Source organism: Akebia trifoliata, chromosome 12 (genome assembly GCF_017979445.1).
Source record: "Akebia trifoliata isolate Shusen 1 chromosome 12, ASM1797944v1, whole genome shotgun sequence".
NCBI classification, from domain to species: Eukaryota; Viridiplantae; Streptophyta; class Magnoliopsida; order Ranunculales; family Lardizabalaceae; genus Akebia; species Akebia trifoliata.
Genome location: NC_141386.1, coordinates 28,033,192 through 28,059,945, shown reverse-complemented (window position 1 = coordinate 28,059,945; position 26,754 = coordinate 28,033,192). Strand labels below are relative to the sequence as shown.

The 26,754-nt window shown below is 33.6% G+C and overlaps 1 protein-coding gene across 1 annotated transcript; it reads left to right on the top strand.

Moving 5' to 3' along the window:
• Window positions 1-8,724: 8,724 nt before the first annotated feature.
• Window positions 8,725-22,537, top strand: LOC147389275 (ABC transporter B family member 2-like). Its single transcript, XM_086418069.1, has 12 exons — window positions 8,725-9,082; window positions 9,187-9,241; window positions 10,759-10,934; window positions 12,225-12,425; window positions 12,673-12,932; window positions 13,727-14,267; window positions 15,568-15,938; window positions 17,362-17,777; window positions 18,326-18,567; window positions 18,948-19,195; window positions 20,505-20,917; window positions 21,804-22,537. Exons 1-12 carry the CDS (start codon window positions 8,792-8,794, stop codon window positions 22,349-22,351), a joined length of 3,762 nt encoding a protein of 1,253 aa, XP_086274195.1. The 5' UTR covers window positions 8,725-8,791; the 3' UTR covers window positions 22,352-22,537.
• The last annotated feature ends 4,217 nt before the right edge of the window (window positions 22,538-26,754 follow it).

Sequence of the window (26,754 nt, the reverse complement as noted above, 5' to 3'; positions counted from 1 at the left end):
GCTATATATAAACATGGAACGATTTTCACCTTACAAGTCGGTTTTGTGAGGATAGTATCAGAGCGAGTAACGATAGGGATGTAGGAGACACGTTACTCGTGAGCGTAGTTACCAAGTCGGAATATGGGTTTAAATTGGCAAGGGAAAACTTCAGAAAAATGAGAAAAAATGATAAAAATATATATTAAAAATCATGAAAAATATTTATATCTAATGATAATTCATAAAATCAAGTTATTATCATCAAATCCCATATTTTTACATTTATGAGTCACTAAATTCTACTATGTATCAAATCCCACATTGAAAAAAATAAGAAAGTGTTTAATTCTTTTTTTTTCCGTGAAAAAAACAAGAATAAATTGGAAATGTTTTTCATAAATGAAAAAATCGCGTTTTTTAATCATAAAAAATGCAACACATGTTTTAAATGTTTTTTTCTTCATAAAATTATCGTTTTTTGTTACTATACACGTGAGAAGGAGTGTGAGCGATAGTCCCACATCATCTGGGTATCATGACCTTGGGCTATATATAAACCTAGGGCAATCCTCAACTTACAAGTCGGTTTTGTGAGGACGAGTTAGGCCTATGGGCTTTTACAGGCTTTTCTCTCTATCTACCATTTCGTGAGTTGAATATGACAAAATTTCGATTCCAGCTAACTGTTCATTTTAATTTTCGTTTCTCTCCACCATTCATGAATTGAATATGACGAAATCCAATTCTAAATAACTGTTCATTTTAATTTCCAAAACATGGATAATGAGATTGTAGTTTTTTCAAGTGATGATCTCATAAGTCTAAAGTGACAATCTTGCTGGTTTATATAGTGCCGATCTCATTAAAAGAATCGAACTTGCGACATTGTCACTTTAACATGCTAGATCATCACTTGAAAAACCTACGATCTAGTTGTTCACATTTTGAGATTTAAAATGAATATTGAGTTGAAATTGGAATTTCGTCAAACACACACACACACACACACACACACACACACACACAGATTGAAAGCGCTTTCAATCCGTGGGTATGGATCCGCTTTTACTTTTTTGGGAGTCACCACCTAGTTTTACGATCTAGGAATCGAAACATGACTTTAAAGGATAAGAAATACTAAACTACGAAACGATTGTGGGTTCGGGGACCAAGTTATGGGATTGGAAGGTGTTAGGCATCAATTCCACTCGGCGAACGCCAGTTTTTACTTTTTTCAAAAATTTGCATTGTAACAAACGGCTTAAAAAAATAAAATAAAAGTTACATTCATTTACCTGAATGATCACGACGATTGATTCCCTCAGAAACTGATGGTGAGAGTTCTTCGTGTGAATCTTCTTACTTTTATCTCTGTTGTTAAATCTATCTCTAATTTTCGAGATGATACTTTCTTTTCTTAAATCTAGATGTTTTACTAGCTTTTCGATGTGTTTTTAAGAGTTTTTGAGTATTTTTAGGTGAAAAATTAGGGCTTGGGGGTTAGATATGGACTTGGGGTTTCAATTTAGGGTTTTAGACAGTATTGAGAGAATTTTTGATCTCTTTTTTCTAGGATTTTTCTTAACGTATGAATTTTGGTAGTGGATGCTCATTTTTTAAAGAGTTTTGTAATAAGATTATGGTTTAAATTAAGTCTCTTAGAGATAAGATCTCTATTTAATTAATCTGTTAAGTTGTTTAAATTAGGATAATGTTTTAGATAAATTTTATTTGAATTTTGAATTTTGAATATTTTGACTTACATAGAATGTGAATTTTTTAATTTTTAGATAACCCTCCAATGGAAGGTTCTTTATTAAATTATATTTTTAATTCTTTGAGATCCACGGTGGAGAGTTATTTATTAAATATCATGTGGGCCCCACTTAAGTAAATGGGTCATCACTTAAAATTTGATCCGTGGGCTTAATTAATTGATTTTATTTGTTCAAAATTTTTAATTTGATTTATTAAGATTTTACTTTATGTTAATTAATAATTTTAACTATTAGTTTCAAATTTTAAATTTTAAGATTGGAAAATTATCGTTTTACTATCAAAGAGGACTTTTGCTTTGAGATGTTGTTTTTTGACGTTTTGAAATGTTTTATAATTAATTTTTCATAAGGAATTCAATGAGAGTGTTGGTTTGTATCGCTTATGAATTTTTGGCGTGAAATAATTGTGGACCCTATGAGTGGCATTTTCATATTTTGTCAAATTTTATGGAAATTGGCAAAACAGTTTATTTGGTTTTAGTTTGTTATTTTATGTGTTCGAATAAGTTTTCCTAACCATATGTAAGCTCTAGGGATGTTCTGATGTTAGGAGTATTTTCATAATTTAGTCATTTTTTAATATTTTTTTCGTAAAGTTTCTTTTTGTCTGAAAATGACGATTTTTATGTTTTTGGGTCATATTTTCCTAGTGTAACGTGATTTTTAAAGTTTTACTTGTTCGAAATATCTAATTCGAGTTTTGGAAACACATCTAGTAATAACTAAAAACATTAGAATATAAATCTATCATTGAAAATCGTCGCAATTGGGTTGACGAGTTACTAAATTAGGTGAGTACGAAAATGAGGTGTTTACACCTATATGGGTTAAAAGTTTTAGATTGAGCTGATTTTTTGGGAGGATGATCTATATGGTGAGGAGATCATTATCACAAAAAAAAAATTGCCTAATCTAAAACTTCTAATCCCATCAAAAGTGATTTACAAGTTGAAGAATTGTGAATTGTGGATTTTTATTATTAATTTGTAAATGACTTTTGATGGGGTTAGAAATTTTAGAATGAACTAATTTTTTGTGAGAAATATCTCTACACCATAGAGATCATCCTCACAAAAAATCAGCCAAATTTGAAGTTTCTAAGCCTATCAAAAATGATTTACAAATTGATGGTCCACAATTCTTCAACTTGCAAATCACTTTTGATGCGGTTAGAAGTTTCAGATTGGGCTAATTTTTTATGAGGATGATCTCCTCACCATAGTGATTATCCTAAAAAAAAAAAAAAAATAGCCCATTCCAAAACTTTTAACCCACATAAGACAAAACGTTGTCGACCAAATGCTACCCATATATAAAAGCTATGTTTTGAGTATATAATTGTTCTGTTATGAAGTACTATCCATATAGAAGACTTTCTTGGAATGTCCTACACATCAGAATTTAGCATCCTCCTTCAATCTTTGTTGGTGTTTGATTGATTGCTAGAGCTTTTTTTGTTAATTTTAAAGATAGCATCATAGTTTTTGATTGTTTATTCTTACTATTATTTCCCAGTCCAAGTAAAGGTGTACAACCACCTCAAATATCAATATTGATCGTATATTTTGTCAACACCTACGACTACATACTTTAAATCTCTATATTTTATTATGAGTTAGGATCCAGAATAGTATCCTGTTCCTATAATAAAGGCAAGGTGTCTACATGACACGTTTTTGTAGAGTTTAAAACACCTAGGACTCTTAACCAAGTCGTGCATGCAGCCCGATGTGTTTGAATTCCAATAAAAAATGCGTCATGTAGACACCTATTGTTGTTATAGGAACATGACACTATTCTGGATCGCGACTCTTTTATTATACCTACATCTTTTTTATTTTGACCTTTTGAACGAGTTTGTTTCTTATAACTAATCCAACCTTTATTAATGATTTGGTATTATCTTTAATCACATTTTCTCTCATAAGGTTTATTCATATGGTGGAGAAAACGCTAAGAGTTTCTATTTCAATTATATTTTCCTACCCATCAATGAAATTGGAAATATGAAAATCTTTATGAGTCGTGGTAATTTGACAGCCTCATGTGACACACTCAATCGATTCGTCTGACATAACAAGTTTGGGAATCATAGATCTGTATGTCTCGAGATACACAGTTCCCTTAGGATACACATTTTTATGGGGAAGTGTAATTTTGTATACTAAGACGTACAGATCTGCGATTCCCGAACTTGTTACGTCAGGAGAGTCGATTGAGTATGCCACGTGGGGTAATCAGATTATAACGATTCAACCTTTCTTTCTCATATTAACTTGTATTGGGATTATTGATATGATTGGACTTTTGAGAATCTGAGTAATTTTAGAAATCATATCGATCATTAGGCTACATAATGGAAAACCTTCATTCTCCTACTGGCCCACATGATCAAAACATTTTTGTTTATCCGATAAATTTCAAATTTTACAAAATGACTCTTTTTGGATTCAACATTTTAAATTTCATTTATATAATTATGAATTTGAATAACATTCTAATCAATCATTTTCAAGTTAATCATCTTAATAAGGTGATTAACTCTCTTCCATTGGTAGAGATCGATTATATAAAGTAGGATTTGATGCTTAATTAACACATTCCAATCCTTCAACTTGATCCCCAAATCTAACTTTGGCTCAATATCAGTGTCTGTAATTAGTCGACCATAAATTAGGTAAAGATTGTAGACCAAAGACAGATCCAAATTCCATTAAACCTCCATTGTGTTCATAGGGGTGACTTCACCTAGGGACATGGAGGATCAAACTTGACAGTACACGCAAGTGTCGCATTTCAAAAATTGGTTTAAAGCACTAATTTGATAGTAAAAAGAATTCTGATTTTGCAACTTTTTTTACTGAAAAATTCAGATTTAGGTCTACCATCAGCAACTTTTTTTTTTCCTTCCTCCTTTGGAAGAACACTGAGATATCAATCACACCTTTAGAACCTATATGTTTCCCTGTAAACAAGGTTAAGTGTGTCCTTCAGACCTATTTTATTTTATTTTATTTTATTTTTTCAAATTTCAACACATTTCTCAGCACCAACATTGTTGTATGATAGGTGTAAAATTTTCCAAAATTTTCATTGATCCTGGACAGAGTGATATGGCTGTATTTTCAACCCAAACATTTTAAGTTCTTGGAATTATTATATGATTGCATTTTCAGCTTAAAATTTCAGATTTCAAAGCATGCATGTGAGTGTTTTTTCTTTAAAAACAAAATTTTTGGATGTTTTTTAGCAACTTGTGTAGTTTGAAACGCGAGGGTTTGCTCAATGACAATTTCGGACTGATAAGTGGTTAATGTCCATAGATCGTGAGTTTGATACCCAATACGAGCATTAATTCCTCAAGGGCCACCCGTGAGCATCCTCACCTACCTGGTGTGTGTGTTGCGTGGGTGTTGCACGTGCCCCAGACTAGTCCTTAGACAAGACCATAGTCTGTGGATTGGGTAAAGCTCAGATATGAACCCGGTCCATTGTTTACAAGGATATCCCGTTATAAAAAAAATATCACATTTCAGGTGCAAACACCCCAAAATTGTGCAACATCCTTTTCAACATAATTTAAAATAAGCTTTCGAATGAAAGTTTAAAAGCTATCCGGTTTATCTTTATTGATATTATCTATTTTTTCATCCTAGCCAAAATCAATCTAGAAGTAAAATATTTTTACCTATCTTTGGTATTTTAGGAATATTTGACATAATAAAATTTACGAGCTTCTAAGATTCGGAGAAAACCATAGCATTTGAAATTAGAATTTTGGTGAGGTCACTAAATTAAAACCGTGTTTTATTCTTGAACTGAAAAATTAGATTCATCGTGCACCAAAATGTTGGCCATTTGTCATGATTGCCAATTGATCCATCTTTGATTCCTATGAAAGTTCAGAGTTGACGTAAAATAAGATTCTAAACTCCTTCTCGTGCTTCTCTCCAGTCCCCGTTCAAAGGACCAATTAGAATCCTTCTTGCTTCACTTTGGGTTCACGAGTCAAGCCGTTTGATCAAAAGACCCTCACATCCGTCAAATCTTGATACCTCACACTAGGCAAGCATGAAATGGTTGAAATAATTCGCGTAATTTTACTAGAATTTTTTATTTAAATTTTTTTTTTTCGTCTAAGAATGAATAAATTTTTTTTTTTTGGTAACCTAGGGAGTTTTCACACATTAGTGTGATTAAATATCCTTGGGGGCCACAGGAGAGCCCACAACTCCCACTAAACAGGTTATTTAGAGACTGCACTCGATTTCGAATTCATGACTAAGAGCCTTTTGCCTAATGGGTTATGAAAAAGCAGTTGGACACTAATTAATGTGGATATTTTAATATGGCTTGAGTACCCTTATTTCTATGATAAAAAGCAATCCAGTTGGAACACCCAAGAGGAATGTACGATGTGAAGCGTAAAAAGGAGGAGTTGACTGAGTGATTGATCTACCAGGATTGTCCTCCATATTAGTACAAAATTCAAGATGTCAGCTTTGGAAAAGTACACTGTAACAGGGTTCATCCTATGGATCCAACTCAGTTTTGAAATAAGCTGGTTTTTTTTTAAGGATATCTTTATAATCACTCATTCTTACAAAAAAAAAAAAAAAAAAAAAAGTCAATTTTGAAGCGTCTAACATCATAAAAAGTGATTACAAACTAACAGTAAAAAAATTTGACGAATCACAATTCTTCTACTTTTAAATTAGGATTAGAAATTTCAGAATTGACTGATTTTTTATAAAGATAATTTTCTTATCATAGAGATCATCTGCCCATTTTAAAACTTTTAGCTTATATAAGATAAAATGCTTTATCTAGAATGTTATCTAGGATTTTGTATATATATGTATGATTAATATGCAAGGGTGGAGCCAATATTTTCTCATGAGTCGTGATTTTTTGACTCGAAATTTCTTGCTCAGTACGTACGTAATTATCATGGCAAGGGCACAGAACCATAGATCTTTTTCTTCGGGATACACAAGAAAAATGATCAACTCTTTTGTGCCCTTACCATGGCAATCGAGTAAAAAATTTTAATTCAAAATATCATTAGGGTTTTCTTATAGTGGGGGTAAGATTGTAATTAATGATAGGGATGAAGAATTTGAACAGTGGTTTTGGGGAGAAAATTCAAGGGTCTTTTGTTAGAGGTTAAAGAGAAGGCATTTGGGTCATTTCTTATTTATCTACTAGTAGAGAGCCAAGTCAAGGGGCAATGCAATTAGTTTAAAATTTTGGAGTGCCTTGAATATTCAACAAAACACCTAATACTACTTTGACCTTGGTCTTTCCCAATAGAGTAATGCAAAACGACTTTATTACCCTCGCCTAAAACTTGAAATCAAAATCCCTTTGCTTTCTTTTCTCAAAATCATTCATCTTCAACCTCTTGGGTACAAGTTTTTATCTTATTTTTTAATCTTAAGATTAATGTACTATAATTTACAAATCTAACGAACAAATTCTAGATTACTAGTTTTAGAAAGAAAAATCAAGTATTTTTATTTTAGAAGGGTGTCCAAATCATTTTGAAAACAAAGGGGTATCTCAAATATTCCTCAATCTGATAGAAGTGTGTCCAAATTACCCAAAAAAATTAAAGGGGGCATATCATTAGATTGAAAACATAGGGGAGGGGGGGATCTAAAATATTAACCATGTAGGGAGGAGTGTCTAAATCACCTAAAGATTGAGGGGGTGGACAGAAAATTGGAGGAAGAGGTAGGGTGGGGGCAACAAGGTCAAAGATTTATCTAGTATCTAAATCTCCTAAAAATTGAGGGGATGGGCAAAAAAATTGGAGGAAGAGGTAGGGTAGGGGCAAAAGGGTCAAACATTTATCTAAATCACAAGGGTCACCACAAATAGTCATCAAAAGAAAGGGTATCTACTTAACCCAAAATATTAAGTGGGAGCAACCCAAAAGACCATATAACCCAATTATTTCAAAGAACTATCGTAAGAATTGCCCTTGGATCGCTCGTGCTTTAAGACCCTTTCGTAAAAGTACTTGTCATTTTCATAGGATGCCCCATGTCTAACACTTTTTCCAATGTCTAGAAAGTGCCACGTTGAAAAAAAAAAAACATCTCTGACCTCTAGGGTTTATGGCCTACTCTGGATCTAAAAATGATTCATGAATATGTTATCATCGCAGAAAAATTGAAAAAAATCACCTCTGCTCTCTAGGGCTCATAGCTTAGACCAAATCTAAAGAATAATAATAAATACATTTCTTTATTTGATCAAAGATTTCGAAAATGACGACCAGTGAACTCCCAAATTTAAATATTGTGATTTTGCTGTGTTATCATCATAAAATGCTAGGCCAACTAGGGAGAGTTGGAGAGTAGATTCAAGCTCAACTCAAGTGACATAGCTCTCAACCTACGCATTGACAAGAGCCAATAACGCAAGCTCAACTTGAGATTGAACTTCTAAACTGAAGTTAGCCTAAGTTAGGTAGTTTTAGCAAATAAATTTATATTTTGAACAAGAAATACAATTAATATAAAAAATTCTATCTTAAATAAAAATAATTAAAACACTTTAAAATAAATAAATAAAATGTAATACATAAATATATAAAAAAATTATATATTATTATATAGCCACAAGTTTCTGGTTGAGCTAGGTTGCACGAACCCTCAACCCGAGCTCAACCCAAATGAAAAGGTCGATTTGCATTATTGTAACTCATGCTCAGCTCATGTTCTACATAATTCGACCAAAGTCTGCCCATCAATCGGGCTGGGCTCGAGTTGGCCTTGGGCTAACCAGCCCAATTCCAGTCCTACCAAAAAAAAAAAGAAAAAAAACTCTATAAAATCCACCACCTAATGTGTGATAACACTTAATAAGGAGTCAACCCACTTGGTAGTTATAATGTTATATCACATTAAATTGCTCATCTAACTTCAACCTTCAAATGCCAAGTTCATTTAACACTCTCATACTCTTATAGTCTCCACATTGCCTCCCCTAAATTTTCCTACCAATTTTTTTCCCCCCCAAAAATGGATTTCAGGAGAGATTTTTCCAATAATGTAAAGGAAAATAAGAAGAAAGATGAAGAGAAAGAAGAAGAAGAGCAACAACAACAACAGAAACAAAGCCGCAAAGTTCCCTTTTTTAAACTATTTTCCTTTGCAGATTCCTTAGATTACATATTAATGGCTATTGGATCTCTGGGTGCATGTGTTCATGGTGCTTCAGTGCCTGTATTCTTTATTTTCTTTGGAAAATTAATAAATATAGTTGGTATTGCGTCACTTTTTCCGGAATCTGTTTCACATAAAGTAGCAACGGTAAGTTACTTACTTTATGGGGAAAAAAAACATTTTTTTTTTCTTTTTAATTTTGCTTCCAAACAGATCCTTAATTGGTTATAATTTTTCTTTTGTTTTTGCAGTACTCCTTGGATTTTGTTTATTTGAGTGTTGCCATATTATTCTCTTCTTGGACTGGTAAGGCTTTATCTTTGAGGAATTTAGGCTTACCCCTCCAGCTTTTGGTGAATATTTTAGATACTCCCTCATTTTATGATAAATGCTCTTTATCTGATCTTCTATTAGATGTTCTTAATTAAAACCCTTAGTCTTCAACCTTGGGTTTTAGTGGATAATATTTTTATTTATTTTTTATAATTTGGGATTCATTTCGTACACATGGGTTCACGTGATTGGTCGATCTAAGATTCTGTAAAATCCCAAGTTTTATTTTCATTTCTTAATTTATTTGCCAATTGTTGTGCTCCCAATTAGATTAATAACTTAATTTTTTCTATCATTTTGTCCTCTAAGTCCATGAGAAGGAAATAACTAAAATTATTATTTTATGTGACATTGAAATAAATTTTATGGTTGAGGATAATGATTTTATTGTTATTTAATTTATTTTTGGTTGAGAGAAGGGGGACAAACAAGATATTTATTAAGGGAAGTTTCCTGACTACCCATCTCTTCCTATCCAAAACATGAAGGGAAGTCACATGGATGTAAGATCACAAAATTTTAGAGAGCTTCTATTGACACCTAACTTTTATCTATTACACCCCAATTAAAAATATAGAAAATATGGATTTTTCTCAAAACGTGTGCAACTTATGTCCAAATTCCGGTTTCAGTGCATTATTCATTTTAATTCCCAAAACATGCACGAATCATTTTCTACCGAGTTTGTTGATAGGTATTTTGGTAAATTTAAAGTCAAAATACACTTAATTTTAAAGTGATGAATTCACAAGTAAATTTATAGATAAAATATTCTTATTTTTTAATGATGAATTCGTTGGTAATTTATCAATGAGTTTGTCACTTTAAATTAGAAGTACGTGCTAACAAATTCGCTGAAAAATGATTTATGCTTGTCTTTGAAATTATTATGAACATTGTATCGAACTCGAAAATTTCCGTCATATTCACCACACGAAATGATAAATCACCCTAGAAAATAAGTAAATGATGGAGAATAAGTAAAAGTTAGGGTGTCAATAGAAATTCTGTAGGTTTTTTTTTTTTTTTTTTCTTCCATTAAATTTTTATTTTTGGATTTAGGATTTTATATGAGCTTAATCATAATTATAAATAACTACTGAAATTGCTTGAATGAGTGTTATAATGTTTTGTAATGTTGAGACTAATTTGAGGCAAACCTTCTTAATGTTTGAACAGTGTGTTTTGATATTTAATTGAGGTGCGGTAAATAATTAAAAAAATTAGGATGTAATAAGTAAAATTTGAGATGCCAATAGCAGCTCTCCAATTTTAATAAGCTTCACTAAGAGGAAATTAATAAAAAAAAAATTATTTTCCACCACCCAATGGTATTAGCAAAAGTTGGTGTGGCAATATAATTAATCTTAAATTAGCCTTTATACTTTCCTAGTTAAAGAGTTGGTTAACTTAGCTATCTAGATGAAGATGATGACAATGATGAAGATAAGTTTAATTAATGGTGGATAAATTGATGCGGACATGTATAGAGGTGGCTTGTTGGATGTATACGGGAGAACGTCAAGCAGCAAAGATGAGGTTGGCGTATCTGAGGTCGATGTTGAATCAGGACATTAGTCTTTTTGATACCGACGCGTCTACAGGGGAAGTCATTGCTGCCATCACTAGCGACATTATTGTGGTCCAAGACGCCATTTCTGAGAAGGTATGGGCATTATTGTAATTAAAATTTCTAATTTCTTTTTACCAAACATTTCTTCATCTCTTTTACATGATTTTTATTTATTAAAGTTACTAATTTAATGGTTAATTAGAGACACCGTTGTGTTTCCTAACTGAAGATTTTCTTATCTTGAACTTAGTCTACTCTAATAGACTAATAATGAATGGCTTAATTGCCGTCATATTCAAATTATATATATCTAAAAAACCCTTCATTTTTTCTTCCCAAAAATCAGTTTACAATCTTTGAACCTCAAGAACAAGATGGGATTTTCAGGGAAGTGGAAGGCAATGGAATTTTGGGTAAAAATCAAGGATTTCTAAAGGATTTAATGTGAGAAAATGATGGATTAAAGAAGATAAAAAATGAGTTACTGTTACCACACCAACTGTGTGCGTGATTTTCATAGGAATTGGTGTGGCATTAGTAAAAGTTGGTGTGGCAATAGCAGTTTTCTTAAAAATAATCTATGCTAGAGGTTGAATAGCTTGAAGAAGACAGATTAATTTTTGGGAGAACAATCAATGACTTTTGGGGTACAGGTTGAAGATAAGAGCATTTAGGTCATTTTTTGTTAGTTTGTAATTAATTATTATTAATTAGGTATATTTGTAATTAATTTGTTATGGTAGGACTATATTTGGAAACAAATTATATAAGAAAGGGTCTATGACCCTCGAAAAATGTTCTCTTAAAAAAAAAACCTCCCTTTAGAAAATTTTAAATTTGGGTGTTTAATGGTCATCCATTTTCGAACCCTTGATCAAGTGAACAAAAATGTTTCTTTTCGGGGTCAACGTGGTCTAAATGAGGACCTTGGTCAATGGTCGATTGAGGCTCTACATGATCGTCTGTCCTTGTAAACTTTTTCTATATATATTGTTGCTCGATGATAGTTTGGTTCAATAAATGATTAATAACCAATGACAATCTATAAATATTGCATAAATTGGATGGTCAAAGATCACTTAGCAACTCAAATATCTCAAGTTAAACCAATAAGATTGAGTAATTTAAGAATTATGAAAGTATATAAGATTGAGATTAGGACACGCATTTTACAACTATAGTTTCAAGTTTTTGGCCCTCGTTTTTCTCTCCCCCAGGCGAAGAGAGTTTGTATCAACAAACACGTTAATGCATTTTTTTAATTTTTAGTATCATGTAATCAATTAATTCCATATTGATCTTTGGATCTTTATTTACTTTCACACACAAATCTATAAACTCGTGAGTTTCTCTAATTCTAATTTTCATGAAATGAGTTCGCAGGTTGGGAACTTCATGCACTACATAAGCCGTTTTATTGCAGGATTTGCAATTGGGTTCTCGCGAGTGTGGCAAATTAGTCTTGTAACTTTAGCTATAGTCCCTTTGATTGCCATTGCGGGTGGTGTGTATGCATATATAGCAATTAGTCTAGTTTCACGAGTCAGACAATCCTACGTGAAGGCAGGAGCAATAGCAGAAGAGGTTGTTTTATTTCCTCCTTTTCTCTTTCTCATTCTCCAATTATGTTAAAGTTCTTAAAAAACTGACTTCTTTTGTTACTTTAGATATCACTTAAAAACCGATGTCTAAAACCACATTTTAGACATCGCTCCTATAAACATCGGTTTTAACTGATGTCTAAAGTCTTTTATGTACTATTGTTAACTCAAATTTGTATCAAAACGTTAAGATGCCAGTGTTGTTACACTAAACTTCTTATAATTTTCAGGTTGTTGGGAATGTACGTATTGTTCAGGCATTTGTGGGTGAAGAAAAGGCCGTAAAATCATACAAAACAGCTCTTCTGAATACTTACAAGTATGGGAAAAAGGGTGGATTAGCTAAGGGTCTAGGGCTTGGATCCATCCATTGTGTATTATTCTTTTCGTGGGCGTTACTCATGTGGTACACTAGTATTGTTGTCCACAAGGGTATATCAAATGGCGCAGAATCCTTTACAACCATGGCTAATGTTTTCATAGCCGGCTTGTAAGTATTGACTCCTTGTTAAACTCAAAGAAAGATATAGCGTGTTATATATCTTGTAGTGGAGATAAAAAAAGCAGGAAATTATTAAAACAGCTATATATTTTGTTGAAATTATTAAACCATGCAGCCATGTTTTGCAATATTCATGAAGACAATCATATATATGATTTTGTAATTATATTCTTTTTCAAAAAACGAGTATCTCATTTATCGGTTGTTAAATGGACCATTTGACGAATTTAATTACCCCTATTCACTTGGATTGAATGCAGGTTCATAGGGAGGGTAAATAGTAAATAATCATTTTCATAAACACCCTTGGGAAAATATAGACAGGATAAATAGTATTAATTAGTATTTCTGATTGAGAAATCGTCATTATTTAGATTAATAGGATCTATAAAATCTTTCTACAGCCAAAGCTCTAATTGTTGATATTTTCAATCAAATCCTTAAGTCTTACACTCTATATGAAGATAATCACATAACATGAGTTCATACTAATTTCTGGAAAAATAAAATAAAAAATATAATTTTGTAACTCTAAACAAGCTTCGAAACTGGTCCTTTGCCTTAGAACATGTTTTGATAGATTCTGATTCCATTTAGCTTATTTTCTTCAATAATTTCTGGGTTACCTTTTCATGTGATTATACTAAATTTGGTTATTTTTCAAATATTTTGGTCATGCAGTTTTGGAGAATGTATTGAATCATAATTGTCTAACTGGATGGCTAAAAAGAGCAACAAATTAAAGTTCTCATGCACTAGTATCTTTGGTTGTTGTTCATCAGGTCACTCGGGCTGGCGGCACCAAACATCTCTACATTTGTTCAGGCTAGATCCGCTGCGTATCCCATTTTCGAGATGATTGAAAGGAACACAATAAGCAAAGCTAGCACCAAAATTGGCCGAACACTAGACAATGTGGAAGGACACATACAATTCAAGGATGTCTGTTTCAATTATCCGTCTCGTCCTGATGTGGTGATATTCAATAGGCTTTGTCTTGATATACCTTCTGGGAAGATCCTTGCCCTCGTTGGAGGTAGTGGGTCTGGTAAAAGTACGGTGATCTCATTGATCGAACGCTTCTATGATCCTCTTTCGGGAAACATACTATTGGATGGAAATGATATAAGAGAGCTTGAGCTTAAGTGGCTAAGGCAGCAAATTGGTTTGGTCAATCAAGAGCCTGCTCTTTTTGCTACAACCATCCGTGAGAATATCCTTTATGGAAGAGATGACGCAACCGATGAAGACATTAGACGTGCCGCGAAGCTTTCTGAGGCATTTTCTTTCATCAACAAACTTCCTGATAGATATGAAACTCAGGTGATGGTTTCTTCTTTTCTTCAAGTTTTTTTTTTTTTTTTTTGGGTATCAATGTGAGGATATTTCTATATACCCTGATCATTGGATCTGTCAGTACCAAGCTTAGATAAAGAAGTAGGTTGTCACTTCCACAAAATTCAGTGAAAATTTTCAAAATTTCGGAAAAATTCACCGATTAAGGATGTTAGAGTATTAGATATGGTGCATTGTAATAAGGTGTACTACGATACACTGAATTATGTTTTACAGAGATTAGTAAAGGTTAGAATCTTTAAGATAATTAATCAGATTTGTTAAACAAGAGAATGAAGTTTATTGATGCGATACACCATTTCTAATACTCTAACAAAGGGACCGCTTGCGTTAATTTCTTCATGTAACATGTCTTCTTCTTCATCTTTTTCTTCTTTTTTATTTCAAAGCTTATTGATCTTTTTTACAACCTTGATATATATTTTTCTAAAAGTCCATCTTCAACCTTCATTCTTCTTCTTCTCTTCCAAAATCTTATTAAAAACATTCTTTTACTTTCATTGTCTAAATATGAACCTTGTATTTTCCCTAAAAATCTATCATCTTCAACCTCAACGATAAATTTTATCCTTCTATCTCACGATTCTAACTTCTTGAACCTTCAAATCTTAGAACATGGAGGGTTTTTAGGGAGCTTGAAGATGCTGTTTTTTTTGGGAAGAAATCCAATTAAACATCATTTATAAAATTCCCGAAGTTTTTTCAAACTTTTTTGGACTTTGTTGAGTTTAGTCCCACATCAGACACTCATTGCCTTGTCTCTCTCTTTATAAGCTCCTGGGCCTCTCCACATGGCCAATTGGTTTTGAGTTGGACCCCCAAACTTATCATGGTATCAGAGCGTGCCTTTCTCTCCTCCACGTCACCTAGTTCATATCTCCACATGCTTTGCCCCATTCCAGCCCACACATGCGGGGTGTGTTGAGTTTAGTCCCACATTGGACACTCAGTGCCTTCTCTCTCTCTCTCCTTATAATCTCCTGGGCCTCTTCACTCATTGCCAATTGGTTTTGAGTAGGACTCCCAAACTTATCATATTTATCTGAATTAAATCAAACTGATACCAGTCAAATAATTGCCTAATCCAAACTTAGTTATGAGACTAAAAACTAGTGTAAAACTATGTCAAGACATAAAATCTTAACAATCTCTTCACATTGTTTCTGAAGTGACCGATATAATGTTGCAGACCACTAGTCCTAATGCCACTTTTTGGTTGTTGTTGTCGTTGTTGTTATTGTTATTGTTATTGTTGTTGTTGTTATAGGTGGGTGAGAGAGGGATACAATTGTCAGGTGGACAAAAGCAACGGATCGCCATAGCTCGAGCTATAGTTAAGAACCCTTCAATTCTTCTCTTAGATGAGGCAACAAGCTCCCTTGATGCTGAGTCTGAGAAGAGTGTGCAAGAAGCGCTTGATCGTGTCATGGTAGGAAGAACGACCATTGTGGTGGCACACCGCCTCTCCACTGTAAGGAATGCAGACATGATCGCAGTTGTCGAAGGTGGGGAGATCATCGAGACTGGGACCCATGAGGCACTTATGTTGGACCCCAACGGTGCATATGCATCGCTTGTTCAGCTCAAAGAGGAGGCTGATTCGAAATCTCAGCCTTCCACTATGGGACAACCACCCAGGTAAGTTGATCAATAGTCATCATAGCCTACAAATATGGATTAAGTGATTCTAAATATCCAATCAACTTTTCAACAATCCATAATTTTGGTGACCAATCCAATGTTTTAGTATTGAAAAAAAATTAAAAGGTATTTTTAGAACTATGTCCAATCAGATGTTTGTTTTGATGGAGTTCAATTTTGATATGTGGCCCATAGTTTAAATTTTGTACATACCATATTGGAATATTGTTTCATCCGAAACATTCTGATTTCAGCTGGGAAATGAGTGAAACATAGATCCCAAAACAATGAATGTTTTTAGAATATTTCAGATTCATGAGATATTTGGGAATGTTTCGGTCGAGACAGAGATTCTTCTCCCACCTGAAACATTCCATCCAAATAAAATTTTAATCCTTGGTGTGGCCTATACTCATGGTAGATCCAAATACAAATATCAGCTTGATAGGTGATTTTTATCGGTTGAATTTGAACATTTATTCATTATGGGTAAAGAGATCGAATTAAACGGATAAAAATCACCAATCAAGATGACCTTTCTTAATAACATGTTCATTGGTAAAGTGATCTCAGTTGAAATTTCTTGTCAGTACATATATAAAATGATCTGGAGAACAAAACAAACATGTTTTAGAAAGCTTATGTATCTGACATTTTTCTCTTATAAAATTATCTACAAATGATGAAATTAAATATGGTGTTTGGGGTGCGAATAACCATTCCATTTTTTAATAATCAAACCCCCTTTTCATTTTTTCTTCTCCTCTCAAAAAAATAAAGCTCTTCTATTTGGATCTCTACTATTGTGAGAAAACAATGTTTAGAGAATGATCGAAGGAGGAATCAGAGGTTGGGCACTGTGTCATTGTCATTGCAGCTGCTCCCTTCTTCTTTCCTTTTAATAACTTTTTGGATCCTTTGTGAGTTATATATAACTATGGGTAATGCTAACGTCCAAGACTAGAAGATCTCAAGGGAATGTTAGCATTCTCCACTACATTTACTTTTCAATAATCCCTATTTTGTCTTTTAGTAAAAAAGACAAGGGTATGTTGGTCTTTTCCATAATAAATGCTTGTTTAAATAATAAATGCTCTTAGCATTTATTGTAAACAAAACATTTAAATTCAAATACTAAAATGCCCTTAACATTTATTATGTAAAAGACCAATATATACTTGTTTTTTTTACTAAAAGACAAAATGGGCAAGGGTATTATTGGAAAATGAATATGGTGGAGAATGCTAATGTCCCTGCACCTATATATAAGAAAAAATTGTTTGACAATATAAGCTCTCCTCTATTATAGCATTGGTAAAGTCAGTGAATGTTGACGGTTGATATTGTTACCATGGGTTTAAAATCCGTTTTCAACTACTAACGAAATATGTGTGACTTCTGATCTACATCTCTTTGGCAGCCTTACATATTTGAAAGAATCATCTCGTGCAAGCTCCAGTTTTGGTGGCAGTGTCCATTCAGATAAGGAATCTGCAAGCCGTCATGTTGTTGATGGGATTGAAACTGTTAAGCCAAAACCTGTCTCGATAAGAAGATTATATGCAATGGTAGCTCCTGATTGGATACATGGCCTTTTGGGCATCATAGGTGCCATTTTGTTTGGGGCCCAAATGCCACTTTTCGCTCTTGGAGTTTCACAAGCTCTTGTCTCCTACTACATGGATTGGGAGACCACGCAACGAGAAATAAAAAAGATTGCATTTCTTTTCTGTGGTGGTGCTGTTTTTACTGTCATCTTTCATACCATTGAACACTTCAGCTTCGGTATCATGGGAGAACGACTTACTCTTCGAGTAAGAGAGAGGATGTTTGCAGGTACAAATACTTTATACCACTTTGATAATGGAACTTGAGTACGAATACTGAAGTATTAAATATGATTCATTATACTATATTGTACATTGATACATCAAATCATTATCTTCATAAGATTGTCCATCTAGAACATTTTTCGGATCCATTGTTCATCATTAATATTTACTCACCATTCAATGGGCTTAACTAGTGATTTCTAGCTGTTAAATTGTAACTTTTTGTTCGATCCTATCCATTAGGACCAAGACCAAAAAAGAAAAAGAAAAAGAATTTGACGAAGTAAATAATTTTTTTTAATCTAATCTAAACGATGAACCCATAAAAATTGAGGTGTCATTTGGGTCAATGTGGCAGTTTGTATGGTCCAAATGAAGACCTTGGTCCAGGCTCTATTTGATCCTTCGGTCCAATATAACCTTTTTCATATGTATAATGTGTATCCCAATGACTGTCATGTATCCCTAGGATATATCCGGGCTAACTTCCATACCATTCTTGTTCTTCTTTTTTAACATTTTACTAACCTGAGGTCAAATCTTTTATTGCAGCCATTTTGAGGAATGAAATCGGATGGTTTGATGACATAGAAAACAACAGCTCTATTTTGTCATCGCGACTAGAAGCCGATGCAACTCTGTTAAGATCAATAGTCGTTGATCGATCTACGATCCTCTTACAAAACATATCTTTGATCATCGCCTCATTCATCATTGGTTTCATCCTAAATTGGAGGGTCACACTTGTAATATTGGCCGTTTATCCTCTTATCGTCTGTGGACACATTAGCGAGGTACCCTCTCTTTGTCCCTTTTTTTAACTTGTGGCTCACCTATCTAAGCAATTTAGTTAGTGCCTAAAAAATGGGATCGAACCGTGGTCCAACTAGATGATCGGATTTTGTAATAAGGTTGGTTCGATTCAAATAGAATTGGAATATTTGAAAGTTCTTCACCCAAAAATTTTCCAAATATTCTCTTTTCAAGATATTATTTTTGGGATAGACATTCAAATTCTTTAATAAATGTAACTTGGTCTAATCGAATGAGATTTCGACCATGATCTTACCAAATTTTTCATGTTTTTTCATTCTTAATACATTACTTCGGACAACATAAGATTCAAGAAAACATTCTTCTAAAATGCTGTTTTATGGACGAGAATATATGGCAGAAACTTTTCATGAAAGGCTATGGAGGCAACTTGAGCAAGGCTTACCTTAAAGCTAACATGATTGCTGGTGAGGCAGTGAGCAATATTCGCACTGTCGCGGCATTCTGCTCTGAAGACAAGGTCATTGACTTGTATGCCAGTGAGCTCGCTGAGCCATCCAAGCGCTCCTTTCACCGTGGTCAGATTGCTGGCATCTTCTATGGAGTCTCCCAATTCTTCATCTTCTCATGTTATGGCCTCGCCTTATGGTATGTGTTTTGGTTTTGATCTACAAATTTATAGACATGGTATATAAATAGAGCTTCTAATATAAGGGTAATTTGATTTTGACGTGCCCCTCCAAATTATGTTGAAAATTAGAGATATGTCATTACATTTCTTGACTAATAGAAGATACCAAAATACATTTCTTGACTAATAGAAGATTACCAAAATGCCTATGTTTTCAGACTCTTGTTGAAAATCCTTCATCTTTCTCTTCTTTGACCTAGTGGTTACAAGTTTTTACCCATGCTTTCAACCTTAGGATTTCATCTCCTTCAGCCTTCAAACCTTAATAAAGGGAATCGACGATAATAGAATTTTTAAGAAGAAAATCAAAAGCTTTTGATTTAAGATTGACCATGACGGGTGTAAGAGGTTGAAGGCATAAGGCATTTTCAGTCATTTTTGTTAGTTTAGTTCTGTAAAAGAGATCATTTGTTAACATCAATCCCTCATTCAATTTTCACCAACTCCTAGGGTACCCCAAACTTTGCATGAGAGACTAATGTAAAATGACCTCATACATTTTGTATGAGAGACTAATGTGAAATGACCCCATTTTCAACCTATGGTTAAAACACCTTGATTTTTTATCTTACAAAATCTATCTTCAAGTTGTTAACTTCTAGGTTAAATTATTTTAAACCTATTCAATATCATCTTCAATCCATCATACTCAATGTCTTGTAGAAAACTCTTAATTTTTCAACCCAAAAATCCATCCTTCTACTTCTCCAAAAATCCTATCTTGTTCTTGATATTTGAAGGTTGCAGGAGATAAAATGTTAAGACTTAAGGCGAGTTTATCTTGAAGTTGTTAACTTCTAGGATAAACTATTTTTAATCTATTCAACCTCATCTTCAATATCTTGTATAAACACCAAAATTTTCTTCCCAAAAATCCATCCTCTGCTTCTCCAAAAATTCTATCTTGTTCTTGGCATTCGAACGTTGAAGAAGACAGAATCTTAGGATTGGAAACGAGGTTAAAAGGCAGGTTGAAAATGATGATTTGGGGAGAAAATCAAAGGGTTTTTTGGGTGGCGGATGAAGATGAGGGCATTTAGGTCTTTATGTTTTCCTTAGAGAAGAAGACCTATGTTAAGGGGGCATTCATCAGTTTGAAAACACGGGGGTATCTCTAATATTGAACAAAACGTGGAAGAGCATTTCTAAATCATTCAAGAAAAAGTTCACATAAAACTGTTGATCATGAATCAAACTGATTTTATAATAAAATCTAGTCGGGTCTCAGTAGAGCTATCTAATTTTTTTTCCAATTTTTCTGAGTAGGTACGGTTCTGTCTTGATGGGGAAGAAGCTAGCAAGCTTTAAATCGATAATGAAAACTTTTATAGTACTAATCGTAACTGCAATAGCAATGGGAGAGACATTGGCATTGGCTCCCGACATCATAAAGGGAAACCAAATGGTAGCTTCAGTCTTTGAAATATTGGACAGAAAGACCAAAGTGGTTGGTGACATAGGAGAGGAGGTGACAATTGTTGAGGGCACCATTGAGATTCGAGGTGTTGAGTTTCGTTACCCTTCAAGGCCAGATATCATCATCTTCAAGAATTTTGATCTTCTAGTACAGAAAGGCAAGAGCATGGCATTGGTAGGAACAAGTGGGTCTGGTAAGAGTTCAGTGCTTTCTCTTATACTACGATTCTACGATCCAACGGAAGGAATGGTGATGATTGATGGTGAGTATTTCAGCTGCATCTCTTTCTGTTATGTTAAGTGTAAATTTCAGTAAGTAGAAGATAAACACAAGGAGGTCAAATTAAAAAAAGAACACATGATTGAGTACCAAAGGGATGTAGAGCACAAAAGTTTTAGAATTCTAGGAAAAAATAATAAAAAAAAAATTTGGATTCAAAACCAAATCTAAATCATAAACATTAGAGGGTTAAAAAGTTGTCTAGACCAAGATAGTTACGTCTATTTGAAGAAGGTTACTTGGACGGAAGGACCATGTAGAGCCTGGACCAAGGTCCTCATTTGGACAACATGGCTGTCACAACCCTCTAAAGTTCATGATTTAGATTTAGGTTTAAAAAAGTACCTTCTTTTTGTTGGTTAAAGGCTTTGAAAATGTATGACCACCTGAACTTCAAGCTTTAAAATGCACTAACTAATATGGAAGATGTCTTCTTATTTTTAATATTTGAGTTTTAAAATTTTGTGTTCTTCATTAACTTGGCACACAATCATGTTTCTGTGTGCCACAAGGATGTTGGTCCATATATATATATATGGGTGGCGTTTGGAGCCCTAAAGAGAGCGAAACATTGTGCCAAACATTTTTTTACCGTATGGGTTAGAAGTTTCGGAATGGGCTGATTTTTCAAAAAATGAATATTTAGATTACATATAACTCCATCGAGTTTTCAAACGACTTTTAATACTGAGTCCATTCGAAATTCAATTGAATCAAGTCAACTTTTTTGAGTTTCAAATTGACTCAACAAAGCTCATACTAAAATAAAATAAGGCCTAAAATGCTACTCTCATTAAAAACACGCTTGTTTCTCTCCTTCCAAAGATACCCAAAAAACCACTAAAGCTTTTTTACATCAATTCTTGCAGGAAAGGATATTAAGAAAGTCAAGCTCAAGTCTCTCCGAAAGCACATCGGTCTTGTCCAACAAGAACCAGCACTCTTCGCCACGTCAATCTACGAGAACATTCTTTACGGGAAAGACGGTGCCTCGGAATCTGAGGTAATTGAGGCCGCTAAAGTTGCTAACGCTCACACCTTCATTAGTGGCCTCCCTGAGGGCTACTCGACAAACGTTGGGGAGCGAGGGGTGCAATTATCTGGTGGTCAGAAGCAACGGGTCGCCATTGCTAGAGCTGTTCTCAAGAACCCTGCAATATTGCTCCTCGATGAGGCTACTAGTGCCCTTGATGTGGAGTCTGAGCGTGTGGTCCAACAAGCCTTAGACAGGTTAATGACAAGCAGAACTACGGTCATGGTGGCACATAGATTGTCTACCATTCAAAATGCAGATCAAATATCAGTATTGCAGGATGGAAAGATCATAGAACAAGGGAGCCATTCTAGTCTTTTAGAGAACAAGAATGGTGCTTATTATAATTTGATTAACTTACAACAACAACAACAACAACAATAATAGCAACTAAAAATGACATTAATGATGGATGAAGGGTCTATACATTTATTATTGTGATGAAAGTGCTTTCGGAGTACCTTTGTTTTTCTAAAATAAATTTATGGGTGTATCAATATATACCTGTACTCGTTGGGTGTAATTATAATTTCCTTATATTTATATAGGAATTTTATTGCTTGTTTGGAAGGTGTCATACTCTATACATTGTTATAGCTTGGTTGGGCATCAGTTTTCAACAACATTAATCAAATCAAGGAGGTGATCCTAACTTAAAGAAGTTCAGATCTCCTAGTTCAACCAATTTTCCTTAGAACTTGTTTGGAAGATGGAGTTGGAGTTTTGCGAGATGAGATCAACTACCAAAATGAACTTCTAACATTTTGTTGTCTGAAGTAGTTTGAATAACCATTAGGTACATATGCGACATGTCGGCATCAGTTGCCATTGCGTGGTCTAGGCTGCATGGTCAGTTTGGCAGTGTGGACTATGGATGGCCATGGTAGAGTTGGTGGGTTGGAGTTGTAACTCTGACCCTTTCAGGTGGGAGTCGTAACTCCTCTAAATTTGAGAATTGTGGGGAATTATAGAAAGCTCAATTCCCAGGAAGTTCAAAAGAGCTACTCCAACGTAGTCGGGCTAGGCATCCCCTCCCAATTGTCGTTTTGGAGAGCCAAAGCCTTAAGAAAGGTCTTCAACGCACTATGCACCTGGTTCTCCATTTTGAAATATTTTGTAGAGAGAGAGAGAGAGGCAAAAGAAGAGAGTGAGATTCTCTCTGAACTCTACCTGTTGTCTGTGAAAAAGCGAAGACAATTGGGTATGATTTTATCGTAGCTGAATTTTGGATAGAATTAAAAAAAATATTAAAAATATTTATGGAGAATCATTTTGGCTAATACGGTTGGAGTGCAAACCCTTTAAATAGCCAAAATGTCTCTTCATAATAAAATGCCTACCCATTATGCCTAGCGATTATGGTTATTTGAGTTGGAGTTGCTTTAACTCAAACAAAGAAATAATTTTGAAATGAGTCGATATAAACAAATTTCCTTCAACCCTATACTCATGTTATAGATACTAAAAGTTCAAGGGGTTTTAACCTCATCTACGTGGGTTTATGAGTAGTCACCATCGAAAGAGTTAAGGTGTGAATGAACACCATAAACGATATATTTAAATACAAATTTTCAAGTAAATAGTGTTGGAAATTCTGATTTTAGTGCCTCGGGCCTTCATGTGCGTGCGGACTCCGTCTTTTTCTCTTTCACACTCAAGCAATAGCATTAGGGACACCTCATATTTTGCACTCATCTGATTAATCAACTTGTCAATCCGATTGCGATGGTTCTTAATGATGGATGAAGATTATAATATTTTTTGTTGTTACTAAATGTATTTTCAAAATTCAGATGAGATATTTCATGCAAGCAAACTTTAGAAATCACGTTATGCTGAAAAAATATGATAAAAAAATATAGAAATCATCATTTTCAGATAAAAAAAAACGTTTATGAGAAAAATCATTAAAAAATGATTAAATTATCAAAATATCCCTGACATCGAAACGTCCCTAGAGCCTACATTACTGTTAGGAAAATCTTTTCGAATACATAAAATAACAAATCGAAATCAAATAAACTGTTTCGTCAATTTTCATAAAATTCAACAAAATTACGAAAACACCTCTCTAGGATCTACAATTATTTCATGCTAAAAACCCATAAGTGATACAAACCAATATTCTAATTGAATTCTGTACGAAAACTACTTCCAAAACATTTCAAAACGTCGAAAATCAACCTTTTCAACACAAAAGCCCTCTTTGAGGGCAAAACAATAATTTTTCAAATCCTAAAAATCAAATTAAATTATTTGAACAAATCAATTAATTACGCCTACGATCCAAATTTTAAATGTGACCCATTTACTTAAGTGGGGTCCATATGATATTTAATTAAAAACCTCCACTGAGGGTCCCAAAGAATTAAAAATATAATTTAATAAAGAACCCTCCATTAAGGGGTTCCCAAAAAATAAAAAAAATTATCATTCTATGTAAGTAAAAAAAAATTAAAATTCAAAATTTAAAATTCAAATAAAACTTATCTAAAATATTATCCTAATCTAAACAACTTAACAAATTAGACTTTATCTCTAAAAGACTTAATCCAAATTATAATCTTATCTAAAAGCTCTTTAAAAAGGAGCCTCTACCACTTAAATTTGTAGGTAAAGAAAAATCCTAGAAAAGAGAGGTCAAAAACTCTTTCAAGACTTCCCAAAACCTAAAATTTGAAGTTCCAAGTCCATATCTAACACTCAAATCTCACTTTTCAATATAAAAAATACCTAGAAACTCTTTAAAACACCCTGAAAAGTCAGAAAATATTCAGATATAGGAGAAAAAACTCTCATCTCGAAGATCGGAAGCAAATATAGCAATGGAGACAAAAACGAGAAGATTCACATGAGGAATGTCTTTCGTCAATTTTTGAGAGAATCAACCGTCGCAATCACTTAGGTAAAAGAAGATATTTTTTATTATTTTTTATTTTTCAGGTCATTTTTTTTGCAATGTAAATTTTTTGGGAAAAGTAGAGACCAACATTCGTCGGACGGGATTGGTGCCTAACATCTTCCAATCCCGTAACGTAATCCATGGACCTATAGTTTTCTTTTTTGTGATTTAATACTATTTATCCCTTAGAGTCATGTTTCGATTTCTAGACCCTAAAACTAGGTGGCGACTCCAAAAAATAAAAGTTGATCCGCACATGTGGATCAAAGGTGCTTTCAATCATAAATAAATTGGAAACTATTCTTGTATTTATCCGATATGGGACTAAAAAAAGTAAAAAAGAATCTTTGACTTTCAATTTATACAAAAAAGGAATGAATGCGTCTTTTATTTATGAACTCATGGGATACCTTAGAGATATAAATGTCCAATTTCCTTAACTTTAAAATATTCTCAAGAAAACCTCAATAAAAGACTTTTAATACCCTTAACCAAGTTGTTCTTGATGGTCTTTACACCTTTTTGAGTCTTACCAATCATGATCATCAAGGGGTAGAGGTGTCAAAATACTCAAGGTTCTAGATAATTCTTGTAGGTGGGCAAAAATATTCATACCCTTTGAATGTGGTCAAACTTTATTGAATCGAGTAGCAATGACATGCAATATTTTTAAGGGTGAAAGGACTTAGAGGTCAATTGCTTTGATAGACTCTCAACAAACTTGGGGTGGGAAAGGTCATTGTTCACAAGTTCTAGAGAATTCTCTTTCATAGACAAAACGGTTAAAATCCTTTGAATTTGGTAAATTTACAAGGATTTTGTTGGAAAACGACTTTGAGTTGAATAAAAAGATGGGTGTAATAGTTAATTACCCTCAACAAACTAAGGATAGAAGAGTAATTGGTTATTTATCACCAAGAGTGATCAAATATCAAGATTGGGAAAACATAATTTACACAAAAATCAAACTTAAGTACTTAATCAAGCATTAAAGAGAAGGTAGAATGAGAATTTACCTTGAATTTTCTTGGAAAACAAGGAGTAAGAGGGGTTAAATGTCAATTTCCCTTAAGCAAATCCGTAGCATCAAGTGCACAATTCTCAAAGATAACATACCAACTATTTGGACCTTTAGTTAGTGAAGTTCAATGCAAAAAATACAAGATTCGATGACCTATCCTAGGTATAGTGTAAAATTTGCTAGGGCCATGCGTAACCCACGACCTATCTTAATTTTAAACTTTGGAAATTTGATTTTGAAGATTTGAGCTCCCTGAGATGGGCCCCACTTGGTTAAATTGAAGTCTTTTGAATTGGGCTTCTGTTTGTTGGATTTCGAGAGGTCATTGGCTTGGTTTGGACAAATTTGGGTGTCTATAGATGTGACATTATGTAGAAAACTATAGATTTTTTCCCTCAAGATACAAGGAAACAAATTTTTGGTTCTCTTCAAAGTGCCACCTCAGCACAGTGTTGAGTGCATTGTCAAAGGAAGTCTGTTCATAATTTTCCTTTCGAAATTTGAGAATTTTGGTATTGGAAAATGCTAAATTGACTTCCTTTGACATTTCCTGTTGAGTTTATATTTTCCTCCACTCTCGGTTGTGTCATAGCCCAATTAATCCTCGTGATCCTCTTACATTCATTGTTCTTCCCCGCTCCAACAGATTGGTCCTTTGGAGTAGTTGGTAGGTTAACATGGTATCAAATCGTTGGATTAGTATAGGTCACGGGTTTGAATCTTTCCACCCTTATGGGTGTGTGATAAAACTTAAATGTTGCTTATTTTCACATAATTATCATAATTATTATTATGTGAATAATCCAAATATTATTTGTTTTAAGTTCATTATACAATAATTCTCTTAATTGTAGGATAATCTCA